This window comes from Solanum stenotomum, chromosome 12 (assembly GCF_019186545.1).
Source record: "Solanum stenotomum isolate F172 chromosome 12, ASM1918654v1, whole genome shotgun sequence".
In the NCBI taxonomy this organism is placed as follows: domain Eukaryota; kingdom Viridiplantae; phylum Streptophyta; class Magnoliopsida; order Solanales; family Solanaceae; genus Solanum; species Solanum stenotomum.
Window position 1 is genome coordinate 30,006,544 of NC_064293.1, and position 17,512 is coordinate 30,024,055.

The following is a 17,512-nucleotide window of genomic DNA, read 5'->3' on the forward strand; positions in this document are numbered from 1 at the left end:
CAACTCTCTATAAGAACCATGTGCCAACATGGGAGTTAACGGGTCATACTTTTTAGATGAATCCGTAAAGTTAAGCTAGTGGATCCACTTTGTAAAGATAGCTTCCTATACCACGGCCAGGTATAGGATGGTCCTTAGGCAACGTGAAGTAAAATGTGTATCATTAGCTTCCTATATCACGGCAAGGTATAGGATGGTCCTCGGGCAACGTGAGGTAAAACGTTGTATCACCACTAAGTTTAATAGTGGTGGTTTGTCGGTTATAGAAGTTCCCACAGTAGAAAAAGCTTGGTTCCTTGAATAGTTCTGTTTAGTGTGGATGGGGGTATGGGACATCATTCATACATTGCACAAGTAGACTTTGATAGAAAGCATGGTATTTTCATAATATTATAAATATGATTTTTACGTCATTTTTCAAGAGTTTTACAGGTTTTATATATTGCATGTGTCTTATTGCTTTATATATTGAGTTTGGTTATTCGTGAGTCGAACAGAGCCATGGTAAGTGTTCTTTTGTACTCTTTTCAAGCTTAAGTTGTGGTTTAGTTTTTCGGCTCGCATACTCGTACATTCCATGTACTGATGCCAGTTGGCCTGCATCTTATGATGATGCAGATACATGTACCCCGGATTAGCATCCTACACGTCGTTGATCCAGCTGAGCACTCCAGAGTCAGTAGTGAGCCTCCTTGCATTTCGGAGGACTCAATTATTTTGCGTACTTAGTTTGTTTCTATTAGGATGTTGCGGGGTTTGTCCCAACATCCATCTCGGTATTTTAAAGGCTTCATAGACAGTCAGTCAGTTAATTTTGAGTATCTTATCTATGTATATGTGTAAATATTCTATTTTGAGACCCGAGGTGCCGTTTTGTCCAGATTTGTATTAGTTAAGCTGTCTTATGACTTTGCTTTGCATTAAGTTATTCTGTTGAGTTAGGTTTCCGCTGAGTTAAGAAAGCCAGGCCAAGGGTTCGCTTAGGGCCAGCAATGGTCTCCGAGTGTCGGTCCCACCCAGGGTGTAGGCTCGGGGCGTGACAAACTTGGTATCAGAGGACAGAGTTCAAGAGTCCTAGGGAGTGTATGAAGCCGCGTCTGTAGAGTCCTAGTTATCGGTGTGAAGCGCGCCACATCTATAATTGGGAGGCTACAACATTTAGAAAGATTTCTCATTTCTTTCACACTCATCTCGTGCATTAGAGTTTATCTCTAAAGAGTTTCTTTCTAATTCTGTGCTTGCGCGTGTTTTCAGATAGGCATGCCTCCACGAAGTGTTGGCAGAGGGCATCTTCTTAGACGTTATGTGGATAAGCAAGAGTTACCTTATTCCCCGGGAGTGCAAGATCAAGGGGAAGTTTCTAACGCCGAGTTCAGAGAGGCAATTAGGATGTTGAGTCAAGCTGTAGCTAATCAGATTGGTCAGCAAAGAGAAGCTCGACAGGAAGGAGCTGACACTTCTAGGATTCGTGAGTTCTTGGGGATGAATCCTCCGAGTTACATGGGTTCGAGCACTACCGAAGATCCAGAAAACTTCGTTGAGGAGTTAAAGAACATTTTTGATGTGATGCATGTGTCGAACACTGAACGAGTTGAACTAACTGCATATCAATTGAAGGATGTTGCTAGAACTTGGTTCGACCAGTGGAAAGAGGGCAAAGCTGATAATGCACCATCTGCGAGTTGGGCCTCTTTTGAGGAAGCTTTCTTGGGGAATTTCTTTCCTCGAGAATTGAGAGAGGCCAAGGTATGTGAGTTCCTTACACTTAAGCAGGAGTCTTTGAGTGTTCATGAGTACAGTCTGAAGTTCACACAGCTATCCCGCTATGCTCCGGAGATGGTGGCGGACATGAGAAATAGAATGAGTTTATTTGTTGCTGGGCTGTCTCGGTTGTCAAGTAAGGAAGGTAGGGCTGCAATGTTTATTGGAGACATGGACAACTCTAGGTTTATGGTCTATGTGCAACAGGTTGAGAAAGAGAAGCTGAGGGACAGGGAAGAGTTCAGAAATAAGAGAACGAAGTCAGGTAATGAGTCCGGGCAGCAGAAGGGTAATTCAAACCGTTCCTCCTTTCAACAAAGGCAAAAGGGACCTGCTCCATCACTTGCTAGAGCACCTGCACCCAGATACAAAGGTGAACTTAATGACCAGAATTCGAAGGACTTCAAGGCTAGACCAATTCAGTCTTTGGGTAGTGTGGCACAAGGAGGTAGTTTGTTTCCTGTATGTGCTAGGTGTGGTAAAATCCATCCAGGGAAGTGTCGTCAGGGCCAGACAGGTTGCCTTAAGTGTGGACAAGAGGGTCACTTCATGAGGGAGTGCCCTAAGAATAAGCAAGGTAGTGGAAATCTGGGCAGTAGGGCCATATCTTCTTCAGTTGCTCCCCCAGACAGGACGGCACCTAGAAGAGCTACTTCTAGTACCGACGAAGGAACAAAGCGCCTTTATGCAAGCACCAGTCGCAATGAGCAAGAGAATTCTCCGAATGTTGTCACTGGTATGATCAAAGTCTTTGCTTTTGATGTATATGCTTTGCTAGACCTAGGAGTAAGTTTATCTTTTGTAACTCCTTATGTTGCAAACAAGTTTGATGTTCTTCCTGAAAGACTTTGTGAACCCTTTTGTGTTTCTACACCTATTGGGGAGTCTATTCTAGTGGAAAGAGTTTATCGTGATTGTCCTGTTTCTATCAATCACAAGAGCACCATGGCTGATTTGGTTGAGTTAGACATGGTAGATTTCGATGTCATTCTAGGTATGGATTGGCTTCATGTTTGTTATGCATCGATATATTATAGAACTCGAGCGGTCAAGTTTCAGTTTCCGAGTGAGCCAGTCTTAGAGTGGTGTAGTAGTTCAACAGTGCCTAAGGGTCGTTTCATTTCGTACATTAAGGCAAGAAAGTTAATTTCAAAGGGTTGTATCTATCACTTAGTCCGACTTAGTGACTCTAGTGTTAAGATACCTCCTTTCCAGTCAGTTCCTATAGTAAGAGAGTTTCCAAAAGTTTTTCCTGATGATCTACCCGGAATTCCTCCTGAGAGAGAAATAGATTTTGGCATAGATCTCATTCCAGATACTCGTCCTATTTCTATTCTGCCATATAGAATGGCACCAGCAGAGTTGAAAGAGCAGTCGAAAGATCTCCTAGAAAAGGGTTTCATTCGACCGAGTGTCTCACCTTGGGGTGCTCCGGTTTTGTTTGTGAGAAAGAAAGATGGTTCCCTTAGGATGTGTATAGATTATCGCCAGTTGAATAAGGTCACCATCAAGAACAAGTACCCTCTTCCGAGGATTGATGATCTTTTTGATCAGCTTCAGGGTGCCACCTGCTTTTCAAAGATTGACCTCAGATCAGGCTATCATCATTTAAGAGTAAAGGAGTGTGATATTCCAAAGACAACTTTCAGGACCCGGTACGGTCATTATGAGTTTTTAGTCATGTCATTTGGTTTGACAAATGCACCGGCAACTTTCATGGACTTGATGAATCGAGTCTTTAAACCTTATTTAGATATGTTTGTTATCGTCTTCATTGATGACATACTAGTCTATTCAAAGAATGGAGAAGATCATGTTAGTCATCTCAGAACAGTTCTTCAAACTTTGAAGGACAAGGAGTTGTATGCTAAGTTCTCTAAGTGTGAGTTTTGGCTCAAGTCAGTGGCGTTCCTAGGCCACATTATGTCCGGTGATGGAATTAAAGTTGATACTCAAAAAATTGAGGCAATGCAGAATTGGCCTAAACCCACATCTCCAACTGAAATTAGGAGTTTCTTAGTTTGGCTGGCTATTATAAAAGGTTTGTTGAGGGGTTCTTGACTATTGCATCTCCTTTGACCAAGTTGACTCAGAAGACAGTGAAATTTCAATGGTCTGAAGCTTGTGAGAAAAGCTTTCAGGAATTGAAAAAGAGACTGATTACAGCTCCAATTTTGACGCTACCAGAAGGTACTCAAGGTTTTGTGGTGTATTGTGATGCATCTAGAATTGGTTTGGGTTGTGTTTTAATGCAGAATGGCAAGGTAGTAGCTTATGCCTCCAGGCAGTTGAAAGTTCATGAGAAGAACTACCCAACCCATGACTTAGAGTTGGTTGTTGTAGTGTTCGCTTTGAAGATATGGCGTCATTACTTGTATGGTGTGCATGTTGATATATTCACTGATCACAAGAGCTTTCAATATGTGCTTACTCAGAAGGAGCTTAATCTCAGACAGAGGAGGTGGTTAGAATTACTCAAGGACTATGACCTGAGTATTCTTTATCACCCAGGTAAGGCTAATGTTGTTGCTGATTCTTTGAGCAGGTTGTCAATGGGTAGCACCGCCCATATTGAAGAAGGAAAGAGAGAGTTAGCGAAAGATGTGCACAAACTGGCATGCATGGGAGTCAGACTTATAGATTTCGCATAAAGAGGAATAGCGGTGGCGAATGGGGCCGAGTCATCACTAGTGTCAGAAGTGAAAGAGAAGCAAGATCAAGATACCATTTTGCTTGAGTTGAAAGCAAATGTTCAAAAGCAAAGAGTATTAGCTTTTGAACAAGGGGAAGATGGTGTTTTGAGGTATCAAGGTAGATTGTGCGTACCTATGGTAGATGGACTCCAAGAAAGAATTATGGAAGAAACTCATAGCTCCAGATATTCCATTCATCCGGGTTCCACGAAGATGTATCGTGACTTGAGAGAAGTTTATTGGTGGAATGGCATGAAGAAAAACATTGCAGAGTTTGTTGCTAAGTGTCCAAATTGCCAACAAGTGAAAGTTGAACACCAAAGGCCCGTTGGTTTAGCTCAGAGGATAGAACTTTCAGAATGGAAGTGGGAGATGACCAACATGGATTTCATCACAGGGTTGCCAAGGTCTTGCAGACAGCATGATTCCATTTGGGTGATTGTCGACTGAATGACAAAGTCAGCTCATTTTCTACCGGTAAAGACTACCAATACAACAGAAGATTATGCCAAGTTATATGTTCAAGAGATAGTGAGACTTCATATAGTTCCAATCTCTATTATTTTAGATAGAGGTGCACAGTTCACTACACAGTACTGGAAATCTTTTCAGAAAGGCTTGGGTTCAAAGGTGAACTTAAGTACTGCCTTTCATCCTCAGACTGATGGGCAAGCAGAACGCACTATCCAGACTCTAGAAGATATGTTGAAGGCTTGTGTGATCGATTTCAAAGGTAATTGGGACGATCACCTACCTCTCATTGAGTTTGCCTACAATAACAGTTATCACTTTAGCATCCAGATGGCTCCATATGAAGCTCTTTATGGGAGAAGATGTAAATCTCCTATAGGATGGTTTGAAGTTGGTGAAGCACAGTTGATAGGACCAAATTTAGTTCACCAAGCTATAGAGAAGGTGAAAATGATTCAAGAGAGATTGAAAACGGCACAGAGTCGTCAGAAATCCTACACTGATGTTAGGAGAAGGGCGTTAGAATTTGAAGTAGATGATTGGGTGTATTTAAAAGTTTCGCCCATGAAAGGGGTTATGAGGTTTGGTAAGAAGGGGAAACTTAGTCCCCGATATATTGGACCTTACCGCATAGCCAAGAGAATTGGCAATGTTGCTTATGAGTTGGAGTTACCACAGGAACTAGAAGCGGTTCATCCAGTATTTCACATCTCTATGTTGAAGAAGTGCATAGGCGATCATTCATTGATCCTGCCGACTGAAAGTATTAGGATCAAGGATAACTTATCTTATGAGGAGGTTCCAGTTCAGATTTTTGATCGTCAAGTTCGTAGGTTGAGAACGAAAGATGTAGCCTCAGTCAAGGTCCTATGGAGGAACCGATTTGTTGAGGAAGCTACTTGGGAAACCGAAGAGGACATGAAGAAGAGATATTCACATCTCTTTGAATTCGGAGGAAATGCAGATTAAGGTATTAATTTCCTCCTTAGTGCTCTTTTAATTATCATGAGCATGTTGTTGTTGTTGTTGCGTTTGCCTAGTTGCTTGTTGGGTGTTTGAGTTTGATGGTACACCATTAGCCTTCTAAGAGTAACCTCATTCGAGGATGAATGTTCCCAAGGGGGAGATATTGTAACATCCGGTAAGTTGAAATAACTATGAAGAGGCTTAAAAATCGGAAATAGTCATTTTTGGAATAAAATTGAAAAAATCTGGAAATTTGGCTAAGTGTGGAAATCAGTGAGTTTTTGGCCAACTTTGAGCGGTCATAACTCCTATCTCAGGATGAGTTAGGAATAGTTCCAGTTATGATTGCGAAGCTTGTGGAATGATCTTTCCAACGCCACCGAGTTTGCTCGATTCTGAGTTTGTATGAGTGAGTTATGCCCTTTGAAAGTTGGGCAGTTGGCAGGGAATCCGTCCGGAAATTTTAAGGGCATTTAGATCTTTTCCCTAACCATTTCCTTTGGGGTTATATTGTTGTGTTAGGCTGATCTTTGGATCATTTTGTCTCATTTTAAAAGAGAAAGAGTTAGGGTCCTTGAGTAAAGAAGAGAAGAAGAAAGAGGAGATCAACAAGTTTCCGCCAAAGATCGTCGTGATATCGTCGGGTGTGATCCCTATCAAGGTATGTGAGTCTTTAGTGTGGGTTGATCCTTTCCCCCACACACCAAACTCATTATTATTGAGAAAGATAGGATATGTTGTTGAAGTTGTTGGGTTGTGTTGTTGATGTTGTTGATTGTGTTGTTGAAGTTATTGTTGGTTGTGGGACATGATTTGGTTGTCTGTTTGAGTTGAATCTCTTGTATGTTGAGGGATTTTATGATCCTTAGTGTTTGGGATTGGAAACTTTGAAGCTAGGGTGGTTTAGAGTTGAAGAAAAGAGGGAGAAAAGTCGGGTTTTCTGGGGAAGGGCCTGGCGCGTCGCGCCTGGCAACGCGCCCCAAAGGGGACTCTGAAGTCCAGCCCTTGGGGCGGCGTGCCTCTCAGAGCGCCAGCAGGTGCCTTCTGAGCTTCAAGGGCTGGCGCTCCGTGCCTTGCAGAGCGCCAAGGACATCATGTTCCCCCATTCTTTCCATGCTTTCTCATACATGTTCCTAGGTATTATACCTATGTTTCCTAGTTGTTTCCAACACTCTAAGGTACATTTAGACATCCCAAATTCATCCATAAACATGTGATCATATACCTTGAATCCGTAATTCAATTCAAGGCAAGTTAGGAACGAAGTTAAGGTGAAGTTAGAGTCAAGTCAAGCAAGGTTTAAAAGTAAGTTCAAGCAAGTCTCTAAAGCTTTTCAAGAGTGGTTATTAAATGTTTTACCTTCGTTTTAAGGTTCAAGTTTCAAATCGAGTAAAGAATATAGAGTTCAAGCCAAGTGAAGAGTCTTAAGTTTTAAGTCAAGTCAAGAGCATAAAGTCGAGTCCATTTCTCGAAAGTTATTAGGGAACTATGTATTTCCCAAAAAGGTTTCTAAATGTTTTTTACATTTGAGTAAGAAAGGAACATCGATTTCCAAGAGAGCGTTTGGGCTAGATTTTGAGCAATTTTCTCAAACCAAAGGAAGATGTGTTTAAAACACTTACGAGCTAAGTATTTTTGGGAGTAGTCTTGAGCACCGAATTGGGGATACGAGTTCATATAAACTCAACTCTCCATAAGAACCATGCGCCAACATGGGAGTTAACGGGTCATACTTTTTAGATGAATCCGTAAAGTTAAGCTAATGGATCCACTTGGTAAAGATAGGTTCCTATACCACGGCCAGGTATAGGATGGTCCTTAGGCAACGTGAGGTAAAACGTTGTATCATTAGCTTCTTATATCACGGCAAGGTATAGGATGGTCCTCGGGCAACGTGAGGTAAAACGTTGTATCACCACTAAGTTTAATAGTGGTGGTTTATCGATTAGAGAAGCTCTCACAGTAGAAAAAGCTTGGTTCCTCAAATAGTTCTGCTTAGTGTGGATGGCGGTATGGAACTTCATTCATACATTGCACAAGTAGATCACTTTGATAGGAAGCATGGTATTTTCATGATATTATAAATATGATTTTTACGTCATGTTTTAAGAGTTTTACAAGCTTTATATATTGCATGTGTCTTATTGCTTTATATATTAAGTTCGGTTATTCATGAGTCGAACAGAGCCAAGGTAAGTGTTCTCTTGTACTCTTTTCAAGCTTAAGTTGTGGTTTAGCTTTCTGGCTCGCATACTCGTGCATTTCATCTGCTGATGTCAGTTGGCCTGCATCTTATAACGATGCAGATACAGGTACCCCGGATCAGCATCTTGCATGTCGTTGATCCAGCTGAGCACTCCAGAGTCAGTGGTGAGCCTCCTTGCATTCCGGAGGACTCAATTATTTTGCGTACTTAGTTTGTTTCTATTAGGATGTTGCGGGGTTTGTCCCAACATCCATCTCGGTATTTTAGAGGCTTCATAGATAGTCAGTCAGTTAGTTTTGAGTCTCTTATCTATGTATATATGTAAATATTCTATTTTGAGACCCGAGGTGCCTTTTTGTCCAGATTTGTATTAGTTAAGTTGTCTTATGACTTTGCTTTGCATGAAGTTATTCTGTTGAGTTAGGTTTCCGCTGAGTTAAGAAAGTCAGGCCAAGGGTTCGCTTAGGGCCAACAATGGTCTCCGAGTGCCGGTCCCGCCTAGGGTGTAGGCTCGGGGCATGACAAAGCCCTTGCCCAGAAAATCCCCGATTTTCTTCTTCGTTTTTCATCTCTAAACTCTCCAATCTTCCCTAGTTCTTTCCCCAAACACTTAGGATCAATTGTACCCTAAATATACAACCAATCTAACTCGAAAAACAACCCGGAAACATGAATCAAATAAACCCCCAAGCATTAACAATTCAACCAACAAGAATTCTACAATTTGTTCTTCAAGAACCTCAGTTTTCAACATGTAAACAACTCCAAACCAAAGGATTGAAACAAGTTGGTGTGTGGGTGAACTAACCCGACACAGAAAGATCTCACATACCTTAATAGGGATCACCCCCGACGAATTCCACTCGCAAAGCTTAAACGTTCTTGGCGATTTCTTGATTTCTCTCCTCTTTTCTCTTCTTTCTTCTCCTCTCCAAGCCCTAGCGTAAATTCTAATTTATTTTAAACTGAATAAAGTCCTGTGTTACCCCAATTAATCCCTAAAACGAATTAGGAAATTAATTAGAGAAAAGACTACTTTGCCCTTCCCTAAATCCGGATTGAGCCTTTCCTCAATCCAAAAGCCCAACTTCCAAAAGTCATATCTCACTCATACGATGTCAAAATAGTGCAATATTAGCGGCGTTGCCAAGATCTCTCCAAGGGCTTTCCAAACATATCAAGAGCTGCTCCTAACTCTTTCTGAGCTAGGAGTTATGGCCGTTTGAAAATGGCCAAAACTCATTTTCTTAACTTAAACAAAATTTCCAGATTTCCTTATTCTTTCTAAAAATCAATCTTTTCATATTTTAAACTCTTTATAGTCGTTTCTTGGTGCGAGATGTTACAGTTACGTATTTAAAAAAAGTAAAATTAAGATTTTTGCTCTTAACCTCATACAAAATCAATTATATTATCTTTAGGACAAAAATAAATAGTCATTTCAAATTACTTGTAAATCAACAAAATCAAAATATAATTAATTATTTTTTTCATTTTATTCTCTCTATTAATTTAATATTTTTTGTTTTCGAAATTCAAGCTATAAAATATTTTTTTATTATATTAACATGATAAGAATTGCAACTAATAATATTTTAGGTTGAATTGCAACTTAGTGAGAAAGTTATATTTTTGAACAAACACTTTAAGTTGCAATTCTTATCATGTTAATATAATAAAAAAAAATGAAAATATTAATTAAATTTCACATAGCTTGAATTTCTAGAATAAAATTATATCATATAAATTGAGAGAGTATGTATGTATGTAGGAGTTTATGGATGATTTTCGATTTTGGATTACATGAAAATTGAAACAAAACTTATGTAATTACTTGTCAAGATTACGGATGGTCTTTCTGTTATATTTTCTTATCGGAGAATTGTAGACAGTGAAATTTTATTGATAAATCCATATTAAGTTTGGATTAATCCATAAATTCATAATATATTGACCAAGTCATATTTTTATACTTTCAAAAAGAATAATTGCTAGGGCAATGAAAAAAAATGATAGTTTAATTTTGTTAATTGATAAATACTTTTAATAATTATTTTTAGTAATTTAGATAGTTAATATAGGATAGAAAAATAATATCAAATGTTAGGAGTATGATGAATTAAGCTAAATTTTATACTTTTAAAATTATTTAAAGAAAAAAAAATAGCATAATTTGAAATAATGGTTAAAAAAAACAAGAAGTTGAAAAGTTAAAGTAATTTAAAATCAATTGTATTATTTTTAGGACAAAAACAAATAGTTATTTAAAATTACTTGTAAATCAACAAAATCAAAATATAATTAATTATTTTTTTCAACCACCATAATTTTTTCTTAAAGTCCGGCTCTGCTGTGATGTAAGCCAGTAGTACAGTTGCTTGTTTTCTTTGGATGACAATTGACAAGTCTTAGTTCAGAACATTTAAAGGAGGTGCAATTTGATCTCTTTATATTGTTTGAACTACAATTCTTTCTATATGAACTAATATTTCAAGGTAAGGTGAAGATTCATTTTCTTTTGAGCTATATATTCAGCGTGTAATGTTGGTTTTTAATTTCCTCTGTTATTCTTCTAGTTGTGTCATCATCACTAATATATATCTTCACATCGTCTCTAATTCTCCAATTAATTCTTATGTTAAAACTTCCATTTTTATTATAACAAATCATCTTCTTTAATTTTCTTTGTTTATAGCCTTTCTATTGCCCAAAATATATTATATTATATTCAAAGAGGGAAAATTTAGCAACAAGTAACACATCCCTTCGAGATTAAAATTATTTAATTCTTTCTTTATCTGCCCTCTTTACATGTGTTGTGCATTTTATCTTTACGAATACTAATGGGATAAATTTTGAAGGTCAATGTAATAAGATACAAGATACTTTAATTTCTTTGAAGTGTGTATATATAGCTCTGAAGGTTTTTCATTATAATATTTAATTTTTATTATATTGGTTAGTGTAACTTTTCTATGACTTGAAGTTCTTTTTCTCAATTCTATACAAGTGTTATGAAGCAATTAGAGTTTTTTAATTTTAAACCTAAGATACGCTTCAAACGCAATATATTGCTTTGTGACTTGTCAGGTAGGATGAACCAAATACTAATAATCTGAAGGAAACCTTGTATTATTATTTTTTTATCAAAGTTATCACTAGACAGAGCATCTAGCGGTCTTTTATTAAAAATAAAAAGATATCAATATGGATAAGTACAAGCAAGAGGGACTAGGTCTTACCTTACTATTCCTAATGAGATAACATGTCTCTACTAATTAACAAGTACGATAAAATAAGAACTAGAGAAAACTAGGTATTCTATGATCATCGCGGAGTTTATAACATTAACTTTAGTGCTAGAACATTAAATTTATTATTAGGAGCTTGAGTGATATACCTGAGAAATATAATACATTACTCTATTTTTTTTTAGAGGAAACAATACAAATCCCACTAGTTTAGGTTTTAAATATGTGCGTTTACATCGGTTTAAAAAATTACTTTCGGTACCACATTTTTTTCGTCAGGTACTTGTATCTCAGATACATGTGTGCTAAATTTGGTAGAATTTATTTTAGATACAATGTATCCAAGCGTGATTCACATGTATCTGGAATACATTGACTGTCTCGCTTACCTCTCTCCTATCTCGCTCATCTCTCTCCCGTTGTATCAATATTTCAAAATGTATCTGGTATCAAATATACATGTTCACTCTTGCTTCTCACTATCTCACTTGCCTCTCCTTCTTCGGGTGGCCTGTATGTGTATTTTACAATGTATACGGTAGTAAAGAGGGAGAGAGGAAAAAAGAGGGGAGAGAGCAAGGGGGAAATTTGAAAGAGTGGTGTACTTGACTTGAAATCTGGTGTAAAATTATTAATTAGTGAGATAATATGTAATTATTTTTAACTATATAGTGAATTAGTATATATGGTAGGAATGTTTATGTAATTAGATATTAATTTCTCCTTTTTATATTTGGGTGGATGGGTTTGGAGGTGGAAATAATTAAAGGAGATACCATCATTAACTACTAATAAGTAGAGTCGCTCGTTTTGGATAAATCGAGTGAATTTCAAGGCGGAAGGGAAAAAAACTCTATTTAATGTTCTTTTATTTTATTTTCTCCTACAAACTTGATTATAAATAGTTCAAAAATTAGCTCTATGTTACGAGAATAATCAATTTCAGGAACTTGAATTTTTAATTTAATACTAGTGTTTAATTTCATATATTGAAGATAAACTTTTATAATCTTAACGAAAACAAATGAGAGGTTAACTTCAAAGTTGAAATGTGGCAATGATTGAGTTTTCTGTAGAAAAAGGAAAAACAAAATTCTTGGGTGTGATTGAGAATGGAATAAGTTCTTCATATTGTTTTCGAGCAAAGAACAATCATACTTTTTTTCCCCTTTTTGTCTATTAAGACGGGATATAAATAAAAATAGAGAGAATCATTGGAGATGAAGAGTTTTCTGTATCCTAATTTAGTTTGTGTTAGCAGTGCAATTCGAAGACATAATAATGGAGAGCGAGCCTTCCCATGAAATTGAACCAGTTTTTCAGGATTGTGAAGATAATGAACAATTTGGATTTGGAGATGGAGAAGATGTTGAAAATCAACTTGTCAACCGTAAGTTCACAACTATCTCTCTATAGATCACATAAACGTCTTAAGGTTTATGGATTTATACAACAACATTAATAGTAGTAGCTATAGTACTTAGTGCAAATGTCACTGAATTTTCATATATATGTTGTACGTACTTTATGTTGGAAAACTATATGTACAACGGAAGTATATCAGGATCTTACTGCTTACAAAAATAATAGATAACCAATACCGTTTATGTTAGAACACATATAATATACTAGAATACATAAATTTGCTGAAATTTAATTCGATAAATATCTCTTGAAGCGTGAGCAGATACCTTCAAGCGAATCCACAAGATAGACAACAACTATGGTCTTCTACAGTGATCCTAAATCACATCCGAGCTCTCTCAATACTTGGATGGGCAAGCATCAAATAGAAAACCTTCGATCTCTTTTCTAGGTTAGGAGAATCCCTATTTATAGAGATTTCTTCCCAATCCAAAGAGGAGTAGAAAACCTCTTTTTTTTTGGAAAAAACAGAAAAACACACGTTAGTTTTCTCTTGAATAAAACTAACGCTATTTTCATCCTTTCCGCTTAGAAAAAAGATTCTGAGTTCTAGTTAAATATGGATATTGTAGGGACCACATAATTAATTACTGAGGCTTCCTATTAAGGAAATAATTCCAAATAATTAATTTGAATTATTCTTACTATAATAAATTACAAATCATTCCACTAGAAATTCGTAATTGCACTCCTCTATTTATATTTCAAAATTCCCCATTAAACACTTATTTAATTTTCTATGCTAAGATTATAGATACTAATCAATAAATTAAATTACTGACGAATTTAATTCAATGATTAATTTCTTTTAAAGCACTACCTAACTTATTTCATGTGTCGGATTCATAAATTCACTTGCAATGTTTGACACGATGAAAATTTGTCAGTTTCTCAAAAAAGGCATACCAATCAATCTCTATAACGAGACATGAACTCCATCAACTAACTTATTATTTCACCAATATATATTATTATCATCCAATCTACCAGACATATTGACCCATCTCAGAATCTCACCTTTTAATAAATCAAAACGATAATTAATATATACAGATCATAATAGTTATATCAGGATTAAGAATTTAAAAACAATTAATAGTTTAGAGAATATGATTTTGTCAGTCAGTCTAAAGCAACTATCTCTACTCGGTCCCGTTCAATACATACAAAATGCACTAGCACAAGAAGTTGGAACTATACCGTTCCAATAATCAAGATAAATTACATATAATCTTGTGCTACAATCATACCGATGGCATGTCCAATTTCCATCCTAGATTGTGAACAAAAAACTTTATACTTGTAAAAACCGATGATTTAATCCTTTGTGTATAAGCTAAAACTCTACACACTAAATCATATACTATATAAGTAAACAGGCACCATAAACAAATATATGATCTATTAAAACTGAGCAAATATTTATTCTATAATAAATATTATATCTTAACATATGATTAATAGTATATATCCCAACACTTAGCATTGTTCGATTGCTGAAACTTGAATATATAAACAGGGGCATACACTTGCAAATAACTGATTTAAACAAGATTTTAATTTGCAGATGACGGGGAAAAAAATGCATTTCATAAACTTTATGTTGCTGCTGTAAAAGATAACTGGAAGACTGCAGAACCAATTCTAAAGAAGGAACCAACATTTCTTGATTTACAATTTGGAGCAGGCACTCAAACATTACTTCACGTTGCAGCATTTGAAAGAAGTACCAGATTTGTGCGAGAGCTAATTAAACTAATGGAAGTAGGTGACTTGGAGAAAGGTCCTACTACGGCATTTCACTTTGCAGCATTGGCAGGGCACGTTGAAATTGTTAAAGCAATGAGAGAAAAGAATAAGAATCTACCAAACATCCGTTCTGAGGATAAAACTTTACCAATCACTGACGCAGCTGAACTTGGGCATAAAGCTATGGTATCATACCTTTATGAGGTCACAGATCTTCATGTGATACAGCAACAAGAACTCTTATTAAACCTTCTAAACATCACTATCCAGAATGAAATGTATGGTAAGCTATTAAAATAAAAATTAACCATTTTTTGTATCTCATGATCAGATACATACATACATACATACATGCATAACGAGCTAGTATGTTGTCTATTTGTATTATTATTGCTGTTTTTCAATATATATGTATTTTTATCGGTATGTTAATTCTATCTTTTTTCTGGCAGAGATAGCATTAAATATATTCAAAAAGGACAGCAAATTATTTGCCACTAAAATATTAGAAGGACAAATTGATGTTTTTCATACGTTATCTCAAAAGTCTTTAGCGATCAGTAACCAAGGAGGAAACTTGAAGAGATTCGCGGTGTGGAGAAAGTTAATTACCGTGATTTCCATGGGCAGGAGGCAATCCATTTCATGTAAGATCCCTTAACTAATTAGACTTTAATTACTTGACTGGAAATGTATGTAATACAGTACTAATTATTAATATCAATGTTTCCATCTGCATGTATATATAGTGCAAAAATTGTTTCCGGAAAGATATGTACTTGAGAAACAAGCTAAGCTACTACTTGAGGAGCTATGGAAGGAATGTCATACAAGTAGTACAGATGACAGCTAGCTATATCAACTAGTGAACAAGAAAAACATGGCCCATTCTGCTTCTAAAGCAGGAAATCTAGGGTTTTTACTTTTGGTTATTCGTGATTATCCTGAGATCATGAGCGTAGAAGACGATAAAAAGCGTACCATTCTCCATGTTGCAGTTTTGTATCGACAGGAAAAAATCTTCAGTCTTATACACCAAATACGAGGAAGGAAAAACATAATTATTCTAATGGCTGATGATGATGACAATACCCTTCTGCATTTGGCTGGGAAGTTAGGAGAGCCTGTGTATATACAGAAAACTGAGGAAACTATCCAATCTGTGCCTCGTAATGTTGATGATCCTAATAGTGTTTTACTACAACAATTGAGTCAAGAGATTAGACACTTAACAAAGACGACACAGTCTGTTAAGGTATTTCCCATCTCTCTTTTTAAACTACACATGTTCACGATACATGAAATATTATGTAATCAAAAGTTTGGGTTAATTATCATCGTTTAAACCAATAGGCTGAAGAGAAGATTATGCCCCCATCATTTCTTAAGGTTTCCGGAGCAGCACTTCAGATGCAAAGAGAGATATTGTGGTTCAAGGTGAGTGATCGATATTACCTAAAACTACTAATTGGGTTCGAAAGAGATTATGACGTCATGTGGAAGCTTATAATTACATATCATATGGTTGATAAATCAGATAATAAAGAGTCTTATACTAAAAATCAAAATATTATTATATGATTTGACCAATTGGCCTACATATTAAAAACTAATAAAAACATTAAAATTGTAGAGAGAAAATATCCTCATAAACAAAAGTCTCTAAACGACTACATTGTTGATACTATTGTGTTCTTGGTATGAGAAGAGGGGTCTTCAATTTATAGATCTCCTAATTTTTCCTCTAAGAAAAGAATAAACCAAATATGAAAGAAAATTTTCCTTTCATAAAAGGTAAAAGCATTTATGGTAATACTTTGATTTTCCTTCAAAAAGAAAAATAAATTTCAAATAAGATAAGAAAATCGAGGAAAAACTCTAACAAATTTCACAATTGGAAACACATCTTATTGCATTTCAAATCTCTGTCATTAAGTATGAATAAATTTTTAGCGTTTTGTTTATTGCTTTTAAAATTCTTTGCTGATGCGGAATGATAATTACTATAATTGGCTAGGAAGTGGAGAAACTTGTACCGCGTTCACTCCAAAAGATGACAAACAAGGATGGAAAAACCCCTAGAGAATTATTCACGGAAGAACACAAGATATTACTAAAAGAAGGGGAAATGTGGATGAAAGACACAGCAAATTCTTGTATGATTGTTTCAACTTTGATTGCCACAATGGTCTTTGCTGCTGGATTCACTGTGCCAGGTGGTAATAACAGTGATAATGGCATTCCAATATTGCTAAAATTGTATGGATTTAGAGTCTTCGTCATATCAGATGCAGTGGCACTATTCACCTCAATCATTTCCATCAGTATGTTCTTGTCCATTCTGACATCTCGCTATGCTGAAGATGATTTTCTTGTGTCATTGCCTGCCAAGATATTGTTTGGACTCACAATGTTGTTTGCCTCGATAGTTAGCATGCTCTTGGCTTTTGCAGCAACCTTCATGTTGGTCTATAGTAATCATATAGGTTGGGAGCCAAAGATCATTGTTGCTTGTGCTGGTGTTCCTGTGGCTTTATTTGGGTGTTTACAGTACAAACTATGGTTTGATGTGGCAAAATCGACATATTGGTCCAAGTTTCTTTTTAGATCGGGAAAGCACAAACTCGATTGACAACAGAACCTTCATTGCTGATCATAATGATTTCGTATCTTCTTATTGTCATCAGTAAAATACAGAGCAAAATTGTGCATGAAATTAAACTTGAGTGAATTTCTCCATCAATGCTATTTGTGATTGATAATAATTAATAGTTTTAGCACACTGTGTTGGTGTGACCATTTTAATATTATACAAATTATTACATATTCACATTGCCACTACCACACTAAGTCTTTGCTGAAATGTATGACATTTGTGCCTAATTACTCATGGTCAATTAATGACCAGAGGCATAAGGCATATTGCTTTCTGAACGTTGGCATCTGCACGTTAGTGCATTTGTTGCCCTCAACTTTATTTCATTCTTTAC

General features: G+C 36.3%; 1 protein-coding gene across 6 annotated transcripts in view; it reads left to right on the plus strand.

Moving 5' to 3' along the window:
• LOC125849202 (ankyrin repeat-containing protein NPR4-like) overlaps positions 1-17,302 on the plus strand; it is a 56,487-nt gene extending 39,185 nt beyond the window's left edge. For all 6 annotated transcript variants that reach the window (XM_049529239.1, XM_049529236.1, XM_049529237.1 and 3 more), the window contains one exon: positions 16,540-17,302. In XM_049529239.1, the coding sequence (XP_049385196.1) occupies positions 16,540-17,154 (615 nt within the window). In that variant the 3' untranslated portion in view covers positions 17,155-17,302. The remainder of the gene's footprint in view (positions 1-16,539) is intronic.
• The last annotated feature ends 210 nt before the right edge of the window (positions 17,303-17,512 follow it).